The 11,107-nt window shown below is 39.5% G+C and overlaps 1 protein-coding gene across 2 annotated transcripts in view; it reads right to left on the bottom strand.

Annotated features, from left to right (window-relative positions):
• LOC116390124 (contactin-associated protein-like 4) overlaps positions 1-10,803 on the bottom strand; it is an 80,782-nt gene extending 69,979 nt beyond the window's left edge. For both annotated transcript variants that reach the window (XM_031859449.1, XM_031859450.1), the window contains exon 1: positions 10,575-10,803. In XM_031859449.1, coding sequence (XP_031715309.1) covers positions 10,575-10,659 — 85 coding nt within the window. In that variant the 5' untranslated portion in view covers positions 10,660-10,803. The remainder of the gene's footprint in view (positions 1-10,574) is intronic.
• Positions 10,804-11,107: the final 304 nt, after the last annotated feature.

The following is an 11,107-nucleotide window of genomic DNA, read 5'->3' as shown; positions in this document are numbered from 1 at the left end:
ATATATATATATATATATATTAATCAATATATATATGTATATATATGTATATATATAATATATTGGAAGATTTGCTTTGAACTATCATCTCTCTATAGCACCGCTCCAAACCCTCCTCTGCTTACCCCAGATGTGTTTGTAATTGCCATTTATGTGCCAAACATGTGAAATTCAGTTTCCTCAGTTGTCAATTGTCAAACCTTGCTTAAAGTTTTTATATGTTGCCAGATGCAAAAAAGTGACATGTTTCCAAACAAACTACTGAAGAAAACCTGTATAGATGTTGGTAGATCCCAACACCTTTCATAACTTCCATAACGCTGCGGTTTCTTTATCTCCATCAAGCCAGGCCTGAAGCTGACAGATGCAAGCATGTGGATTATAGAGGAGCAACGACTGCAAAATACAATAGACTTTGTGTAGAGAGGTGAAATGAGAGCTGTAAAACCTCAGTGGGATAATGTGTCATGAGAGCATGACCTCGGCAAGAAGAGCTGGTTAGAAGAAGCAGAGGTGTCTGTGGCTGATTTTCCTCTGAGGAGTAGTGATATTTAAAATGTGACTGTGAGAATAAGGTAAAGCACAAATACAGAAAGCTTAAAGAAAAATGAAGGTAAAAGGCTGATGATCTGTCAGCCACTGACTTGGGCTTTGTCAGACACAGATACATAGATCTACAAAGCCTTTCTAAAACAGAGGAATGACGGAACCTAAAACACATTTTTGACATAAGGCTATAGACTGACAGCAGAAGGGGATTCAATTGCAACACAGACTGAACCTACAGTAGAAACCTAAAATGTCACAAATACTTGTACATATATAAAAATTAACATTTTCCAGCACATATTTGATAAAGGAAAAGGGGAAAACAGTTTTGATGACATCAGTCTTGTCTTTTTTCTTTGCTTTTGAGATCTTATTTTTTATTTTTTTTATACCTGCAATGCTACGTCTGGTCTAGGAAACGGTCCAGTTTTGTAACCTCTCAAATGGCCTCAAGTTCGCCAGTAACTGGTTTAACATGGCTTGTGGGAAATGGTATTTGTTAAAGACCACTAAATATAAAAATACTGAATAAATCACGATATAAATGAGTGTTATTTATAATCCCTCTTTGGACAAATGGATGGCATTTGCATCATTACAAATGTTGTGATTTTCCAAAAGGGTCTTATTTCTGGAACCATACCCAGGAGTTCAAGTTTCACTTCAGTTTTCTGCAAGTTATGCTATAGTTCAAACACTGGTCTATTATATCCAATGGGCATCAACTCTTTTATTACATTTGCTCTGTGGATCAGCACATCCCAGTCACTGTACTTCTTCTGTCTGTATGACGCAAGTCAAATGACAATACTGGGATGTGGCTGGTGTGCTTTGTGCTTGAGGCACAAGATTACAGGAGAGAGAGCGAGAGAGAGAGAGACAAAAGCAGAGACCGAAAGGCCATCCACCTGCAGTATATCATCCAGTTTACCATTCTAGTGAAATAACTGAGTGCCGAGAGAGACAACAGCAGATCCAAAGATGCTGAATACTGATGAGTACCATCCATCACTTCAACAAACTAAAGGTAAGACAGTTCAGAGCAGTGTAAGTGTCCCAGACAGTCAGTGTCGACTTGTTGATCAGAGTGAGCAGGATGTAACAGCAATCATCAAGTGGAAAACAGCTGTGCTTGTTTGTCAACATACTTTCCACCTTTTAATTTAACAAGGAGGTGCCAGTAGACAAAGGTGTATCTGCATGATATACTGCGTGACTGAAGAAACAATGCCGGGAACTAAAAAGGCACACAAGAGCATAAACCTCCGCCAACACAAAGCAACTCTTCTAACTTAGAGGCAACACTAAAATAAATACATTTCTCACAATAAAATCGAAACTCACATTTACTACCTGAACCAGAAAACATACCCTTTAGAACTTGGAATCAAACTTCTGTTTATGCTGTCTACACAATAATGGACATAAATCAAGAGGAGCTTATTATTAGACCGTTTCTTTTTGTCTGGTTGTTTGACATCGTGACAGACAAACTAAAAATAGTCAAAACAGGAAAATCAACACACACTCAGAAAGTATACATTCTGTCTAGTCAAACGTGTATCTAGAAAAAAAGGAGGGCGACGGACAGGATCAGGAAGAATAAGAGGATTGATAGATATATTCAAAGTCAAAATCTCCACTCAAGATGACATCCTTCTGACAATGAGAAAGAAATCTCTGCATTGTCCTCTGTGAAACTGTATTTAGTTTGGGTTTCTTTCTATCACACTGCCTAATGACTTGTCACAACAAGTCTACATTCAGCAGATCCACACATGAGGTTATACTTAGCCACAGAGTTACTTGGAGCTAAATGCAAACATCAGCTTGATACCACACTCACAGAAAAACACCTCAACTTCTATCCAGCGAACAGTTTAATTGCTTTACAATGAGCGTTGTAGTATAACTGAGCAGCCAGCATGAATGTAGAAGTCTTGTTTCAAGGTAACTGCTACTCGAAGTTTATGCCAACTTCATACTACAGGCCAGCTGTGATTGATAGCGGATTTCCTAAAGCCGTAAATCAACTTTACTTAGTAACCAAGTTTGTGACTTTCTATCAGAGTTGTGAGGTGTCACTTAAAAGTATTTTGTCGAGTCATCCAGAATTGTGTAAGTCGGGCTAATAGTGAGCCTGGTAAAGCGTACAGTTGGGGTGAGACCGATATGAATCCTGCAGACTGGAGCCCGACAGCTTAAACGAGAGGCTCCGCTGCCGGACTGCTAACCAGAGAAATGGTTGTTCCTCATTTCCAGCCCTTCATCTGTCTGTTGGTGGCTAACACACCAGACAGGCCCGTAATTCGACTCATTCAACTCTCACCATCTTAGACCTCCCTTGTTAGAAAATCACAATACATATATAATACACTTGTAGATAAACTGCTCACTGGAACATAATCAACTACCTTTTTCCCTGTAAGTTATTTCTTCTGCGCTAACTGCATTATTATGTGGCTCCATGGGAGGCAGACCTAATCAGCAGAGTGAAATGATCAAAAGACATCTGCACTGCAACAAAGTAGCAATTAAAGAATCTATCAGGAGTCTTGAGGTTTAACACATTAGCACACATATTGCTGAGACAAACAAAAAATGTAGACAAAACACATCAGTAATAAGAAGGATGATTAAAAAAGCCATTGACAATGAAATATGTCAGTCTTATGAAGATTTGGTAGAATTGCTACAAGTTACATCACTTCTACTAATGGACCCAGGGGGAGATGTGTGGAGAATGTGATGAGACTTTCATTAATGGATCATATTTGAATTTTAAAATAGGAACAAGGACATTTTTTATCTTTTCCTTTTCTCATTAAGTCATTTTATTTACAAAAAAAAGACTGCAAATAATAATGCTTCTCTTTTGCCTCCAGCACTTAATACAATTGCTTTGAATAATCAAGCAAAGCGTTGCCTTCTTTTCTGAAAGAAACAAAAAGTTTGTGCATGCCTTAAACTTTAAGCTGCAAAGATTTTGAAAGATATGTCATTAAATTCCAACAGAATGACACAGACGGCACGGCTTGAGTTATAAAGATTATTTTATTAAGGTTAGGGGACTTTTGTTATTGACTTTTGGTGGGAAACAGGAGATGGTCCGCAGTGCTTTTGTTGTTTTGATGTTTTTTTGACTCATCCATCCACCCCGGCATCCTCCCTCTTCATACTGTGTGGCTCCAAAACAAAGTCATGCCACTCCACATTAGCTCCAGAGTCTTAATCCGTACGGCAGCTAGAGGGGTTTGTCACTTGAAAGTAAAAAATGTTTGGGGGCACGGGCTGAAACAACTGATGCTGCCATTTTTCTTGGCAGGACAGTCTCCTAATGTGAGCAAATACTTCTTAAACTTGAATTAAGCAGCTGCTTCAAATTTCATTTTGTAAACCTACAAATCAAAATAACTTTTTCCTGCTTCATCTTTAAACATGTGAAATGTATTGTGGTTACAACAGAGGACATTTTAGCAGCTGAATAAAAATATACAGCAAGAAGTAAAGTAAATTAGAACTTCCACACAAAAACACATTCATCCATTCAATATTCCTGGTAATGTTGACATAATTATCCATTCAATGATAGGACATCATGCCTAAATCCTCACTGGTGCAGCCAGCTGGTTTAAGAAGAGACTATTAAGGGAAATGGATATCGTCTAAGAACAATAGAATATGAAAACTAATTTTTTATTTTTTTTTTACATTGAAATACTTTATCTATACAGGACATGCTCCTGACTTTTTTTCCAGAAGTATTAACTTGATGGTGTCCGGTTTGAGGTGAGCAGAAGATTAATTCAGTCATCATATAATTTTTTCCACAAAGAGTGGGAGGTCAGAAAAGAATCAGGACATGAAAAAGTGTCCTGATGGTTATAATTATACATAACTTGTATTTTAGAGGGCTTGATGTTCTTGAAGTATTTTAGAGGCATATGATGTCCAGGAAAATATTCTGCAATGTCCTACTTTGCTTTGTTATTGGTTTACTCAATAAGTGGAACCTCATTATTGTAATATTACACACAATGTTTTCATCCTGACAGGCCATTTGACATTGAAAATACATAAAAGAATTTAGGAGCTGATACATTTCCTATGAATTTAGTCCTGCTCACAGATCATGATCAATGGAGCACTTAAATCTATTTCATAACATCAGAATTGCCTCCAAAGAAAAGGTTACTGCATTGAAAACCCATGCTACAGTAATGTTATCCTGCTGGCAGGTAAGTAAGATCGTGATACAGAAGAAGAGGATTTCACTGCTGAAACTTCTGTTGCTGGGCACAACAGAGCTGAGCCTCTGTGAAGGTGAGATGAGGGGAGTCAGGCAAATTAATCTGGCATCACACACACACACACACACACGGAGGGTGGAAGAAAACCCACTGATGGGTGAAATGAGAGAAGGAGTTGGGTGTGTCACTGCATGGCTTTAAGACAGAGGGCAACTACAATGAATGTCCATGCAGGGCACTGAACCAAACTCCTCCACTTCTTCTCTCTCTTTTTTGCGCACTCCTCATTCCTTCTTCTACAAACTCCAGCTCTGGTTTTTCCCTTTCATTTTCTGTCCCATCACACTCATAAAAATATAGTGCCCTTTAAATTCCCTCCCTGTGTTTAATGTCAAATGTTTAGCTTTGGCTCAGCTCTTTCCACAGCTATCTCCCGTTTCTTTAATAATTGACTTAATAAAACCAGTTGCATAACCCCTACAAAGCACAATAATCAGGGCAGGTGTTCTTTGTTCTTGAAAAAGGGGATGGGGAGAAATATAGCAGGCCAAAGAACTTGAAATACATGTAACATAATTCTTTATGACTCTTTACGTGATACAGCCTACAATTTATACATTCAAGTACATATTATAATTATTGACTAGTCTAAAGCTGCTATCATTTATTTTTGGATTACATCATTATCACAAAGCTGTTCGCCATTACCCATATCAAATGTATAGGTGTTACATCATTGTAAACCCTACTGTCCCCTAGTGGCCAGAAAATTAGAAAATGAATGCAGGTTTAAAATCAGACTTTAAGCAAAGTAAAAAAGATTAAAAAAAAACTTTGTTGCTAAGCACTCATCACACCTGTCAATCAAAGATCATGTCTTTGTCTTTCCTCCGAGGGTTTACACGGCTAAATAAACATACTGATGTGGAAGTCCATGCACACAGATGTAAGGGAACTTGGCATCAAGAACGTTGTTCATCAAAATTAGTTATTTTGAATGGAGACATTTTATACAACACCAGAGATGTATTCATTCATTCATTCATTTTTCATTATGTTTTGCAACATTTTTGAAGTAATGTTATGTGCATTATCTAAAGCTTAAAAGGCACACGTCTACATCAATTTATCTTTTAGCATATTACCCTGTGGGGCCTCAGTGCTTCTGAACTACACTTTGTTTTGCAGTGGTGTACATTTATTAAGTGCCTTTTACTCAGGTACAATTTTGAGGTGCTTGAACTTTAGAGTATTTCAATTATGTTACTTTATACTTCTACTCCACTACATTTCAGAGGGAAATATTGTACTTGCTACCATTTAATCTGACAAGTATTGTTAATGTTGTAGTAATGTTGTAGATTATGATTTTACACACATGTCGCAATGCAAAAGAGATCATAATACATCCCACAATATAATATGAATTTATATAACTCTGGCAACACTGAATACTTCTTCCAGCACTGATTTTTTTAATCTAAAAACTAAAAGCAACATTACGTTTCCTGAGAGGAATGAGTCACTCACCATCCTTGCTTTTAGGAAAACATAGAACATGTCACTCATCATTAACACGGTGTGTTTTTGCTAATAGTCGATGCCCACAGTTTCTACGCTCCTCCTGTTTCAAAGTGTGACAGTGAATAGTGACCTCAGCAGAATGTGGCTGATTCTTGGACCAATAACAAGTCATCTGAGATAATGACAGTGCCATTTGATGAATGGGTCTGTTTTTAGGGAGGCAGACATCCACTGGGGAGTCGGCCTTGGGCAAACACAAAATCCCTCAGGTCACAAAAGCAGATGGATGGAGTGCAGTTCTCTGTCACTTTTATCGCTTAACTACTTGTCCCTGGATTAATAAATCTAGAGTCATGACTGAAAGCTCCAGGCTCACACCACCAGCAGCTACCATGCACCTTTATGTAACCTTGACTTAACCTCTTCATGACTCCGCCTTGACTAAACACATTTTCATAAACGATGCTGGAGAGGAAAAGTAAGGGGCGATTTACTTTGCTCTTTCCTCACGGTGGTTCTCTAAGACTCCACCATCTCATGAAGCATAAAGGACAGCGGGGTTTTGCAGAGAAAATGTCTCGCACATTCACACCAAATTGATTTCATTCAGAGGTTTATGTTCTCTCAGTGCACACCACCAGCTCATTGAAAAGTAATAAATTCTGATGAGACAGGGCTGTTCGCATATGAAACAGGGAGCTAGGCCCAAATTTAAATCAACTCCTCTCGCAGCATATTTTTTACCAACCTATTCTCTGTCTGGCAGTGGACTGGAGGAGATTCATTTACAGCAGTCTGAGAAAATAACAGCAACTTATGTTTCCCCTCCTCAGCCTCAGCTAGTTAAATAATCAAACACACCTATACGGTCTCAGCCATCTGAGAGATACACTCCTAAAGACACCCTGCTGCTTCCACCGGACACAATGGTGTTTTCTTCAATGTTTTACAAAAATGCAACAGAAACGTTGCCTGTACGCCGCTTGTGGTGAAGTGGTACTGATGGTAATTGCAAAAAGAAAGAAAATGAAGGAGAAACGTATGTGAGAAGTTGAAGTAAGGGGAGGAAGAAGGTACAGATTATTATCACATTGTTAGTGATGCTCATGATAAAGATGATGCATGATGATGTTTAGTTGACTATCCCTCCCAGAAAAAGGAAAAATGACAGCATTGCACAAATGCCTAAAACATCTTGTGTTTTCCATATAAGTGACCTCTTGCAGTCATGCAAATAATTATTTTCTTTCTCACTAGCAAGGGCAGCAGAAGTATGACATTGTTATAGTGCCACACATAACTTAGAAAGGGGTCAGAGCGAAAGACTGCACATACAAAAGCATATGACATTTACACTGGAGGCTATGCAGCTGTCATCACCGTTTGTTTGTTTTTAAACCATGAACAAAATGTTTCCTTTAAACTTCAGAGTTCTAGTTGCCTGAACTTAAAAAAAAAGGAGCACTGTGAAGGATTTAGTGGCATCTAGTGGTCAGATTGTAATCAACTGATTAGCCCTCCAAGCCCTTTCCAAGCCTGGCCTTCAGGAAACGAAAACATGTGAAAAGGCCCTCTAGAGCCAGTGTTTGGTTTGGCTGTTCTGGGCTTCTGTAGAAATAAGACGGAAGAGGACCCACTCCCAATGTAGATATGAAAGCCTCTTCCTAATCTAACAAAAACACAACAATTCAGGTGATAATACACTACTGAAACCACAAAAGTGAATATTATATTCCATGCCAATGGATACCCTTAAACGCTACGCACTACTCCTTTAACCAAACCTTAACCAGGAGCGGTGGATCGAACCTCTTGCTTATATGAACAGCCGTGTGTTGTGTTGTACCTCTAGACTTGGTTTAGGTTTACAGTGAAGTTAGGGCTGCAGTAAGGCAAGTAATTGTCATGGTATTTTGTGGGGTGGTTCAACAGCATCTAAAAATCCTCTCCATGAGTTACAAGCTCTCTCTCAAGATCTCTTTAAATTTTTCACAGTTACTCATGTAAAGTTTTGTGTATATGTTTGCCGTTATCCCCATTTGAGCGATTCATGGCTTCTGACCCCTTTCCCTATGACAGGAGGCTTCAACATGTTCAAAACAGCTATCACGTCTTCTTTTTGCCTAGTTTGTAGGACGCGTTATTCAACAACGCCAGATATCAATAGTGTCTATAGCCATTTTGAATAGCCACACCCATAGAGAGAAGTGAGACACAATTTTTTAAATATGGGAATAACTTTTGGAGGTTGTTCATATAGTGTTATTTGTACACATAAAAAGCTGAAACGCACTGGGAAAGAAGAGCTGAGGAGAAGTTGCCTTTACTCTCTCACCTCTACACAGCAAGTGTCAGAGAGGAAAGGACATGCACTATGGTAACGGGCAAAAGAGAGAGAGAGAGTATCGCTGAAGATGATGAATGTGACAATGACAGAAACCTCCTGTCCTTCATGTACAAAGCAGGATAAATGATATGATAGGTCTTTACTGAGCTGAAACCCGTTCATTGCTAAGGAGGCATAATCTGGACATAAGACAGGTTGTTAAGTGGATGATAAAGTCTCTGATGACTGCGGTTACAATGTGCTGAAAAATATATGAACCACAGTGGAGCGATACAGTCAATTTCAGTTTTTTTTTTAATTCGTCTCTCTATTGTCGTGACTGAGCCTACAGACAATGTACCCATTTCATCTGGATTTGGGTCACTTTCATTCCATACTAACAATACCACTTTTTTCCCCCCGTTATAGCTGTTGTCTACCCAAACAATCAATACAGTTAAGAAACCACAATGTCAATGTATACATTCCTCTTTTCTACCCTCCACATCCAGCACCACCAATCTGTGTGCGAAAAGGTTTAGTGATATTTTTTGTCAATCCGTCTACAGGGATGTCGCCTTAAAAGATGGCCTTATTTACAGCGTATTCCCAAGAGAGTAGAACCTTACAGTGGGGAGGAAGGTCATCACATTGTAGCGGGCTACTACTTTAAGAATGCAGCGACTAGAACTATGCATTAAAACCTCAGAGAGGAAAATAACAGCATGCCCTCAGGGACTGCAGGGGAAAAGAGATTCATCTATTTCTCACACTTGTTGCAGGGTAAATTCTCTCATTCCTTTAAATCTGGTTTCTCAAGCAACCATTAAAGAAGCAACTTTTTCAGTGAGTTCACTTCTGAAATCATCCCTTTGCCTAACAACACACTTTTTAGGATCTTTTCTGAAACCTGTTCTGAGTAAAACTGGAGCCGAAGAAGTGGCAGCAGCATCCTGTGCAGCTCCCTCACATCTCCACAAAAAAAACAGTTTCTCCTTTATCTCATGAGGAAACATCAAATGCTGGAGAAAAGCTAAAATAAGAACACAACTTGTGGGTTTCGCTGTTTCTTAAAACTTGACGTTCGTAAATCCCCTGAGGATGTGAGCTCCCTTTCAACAAGACCCGAGGTGGTCGGATCAGACCCAGCAAACTATTTAATTCGCCAAATTCACAGAATAAACAGCACGAGCTACAGTGATTCTTCACAAACTGGAGAAAAGGGTCGCAGCACGGATCAGGATCGACTTCCCTGTTTAATGCTGCATGTGTTTATTTAGAAAAGTAAAAGGTAAGACCGCTTACAAAAAAACAACATTGCAGGCAGATTCCTTGACTTTCTTTTTAGGAAAAGGCATTAGCTGGAAACAATTAGTCCTTTAAACGTATATTGAACTGTTTGATGAAGCAAAAGTATACCAAAGTGGCAGCAATGTGAAGATTTGCTGCTGTTCTCCGATTCAAATCATTGTTAACTGAAGATCTTTGGGTGTTTTGGACTGCTCGTCAGACACATTTTTGAGGGCGTCATCTTGGACTTTGGGAAACGGACATTTTATAGATTAGGCCAAGTCTATTGATTATTGGAGAAAATAATCAGCAGATCAATCAATAATGAAAATAATCCCTAATCGCAGCCGAATAGTTATCAGCGTTTGGATTCTCTTGATTAACCAATATATGCAGACATATTTCAATTATTTTAATTCATTCTAGCGTCATGAAAAGTAGTCCTTATCATGTTTGACCAATTTTCGAGACAAAAGAAGAAGGAAAACACTTTAATATTCTTAATGCACTTGTTTTGTCGTAAAGTTTAAAGTCTCATCAAGCATCCAAATACATTATATCGCCTCATTGTCGAGTGATGTCTTAATGGTCCCTTTTAAACAAAACAACGCACTCAACAGCAGGAAGCCGCTCACCTTCTCCACCTGTCCCACAGGAGCCGAGCAGCAGCGAGGCGACCAGCGCAGTAATCCCAGCGAGTCTTTCACTCCCCAAAGGCATGTTGAAGCGACGGGATGCGGCAGAGTATTATCCCACTAGTCGGAGGGGAGACCGTCTGTCCGCCGTCCGCCTCCTCCGCTTCTCTCCTCTGCTCCGCTGCGCTGCAGTAGCCCTGCTGCCACAATGTGGAGGGGCCGGCCGGTACCCAGTCTGTGTGTGTGTGTGTGTGTGTGGGGGGGGGGGGGGGGGGGGGGGGACAGGGGGGGGAAAAGGGGGGGCGAAAAAGGGAGGGGGGGGGTTTTTTTTTTTTTTTTTTTTACTGTTGCAGGTCCCAGTCCGGTGCACCGCCTCCAATGCTGAGATCATGAAGAAACTCCGAGTTCGCAGGACTGTTTTCACTGAAGTACAGAGAGAGCATGTGGCTATAGTTGCCGTTTAACTCTGAATGTAGTTGTGGGTCATCTCAACCATCTAAATGCAATACAAATCTCACATTTCTTTGCATGAG

This window comes from Anarrhichthys ocellatus, unplaced genomic scaffold (assembly GCF_004355925.1).
Source record: "Anarrhichthys ocellatus isolate YVR2014 unplaced genomic scaffold, GSC_Weel_1.0 scaffold22, whole genome shotgun sequence".
Lineage (NCBI taxonomy): Eukaryota > Metazoa > Chordata > Actinopteri > Perciformes > Anarhichadidae > Anarrhichthys > Anarrhichthys ocellatus.
The sequence above is the reverse complement of the archived record's forward strand: the minus strand, read 5'-3'. Positions and strand labels throughout refer to the sequence as shown.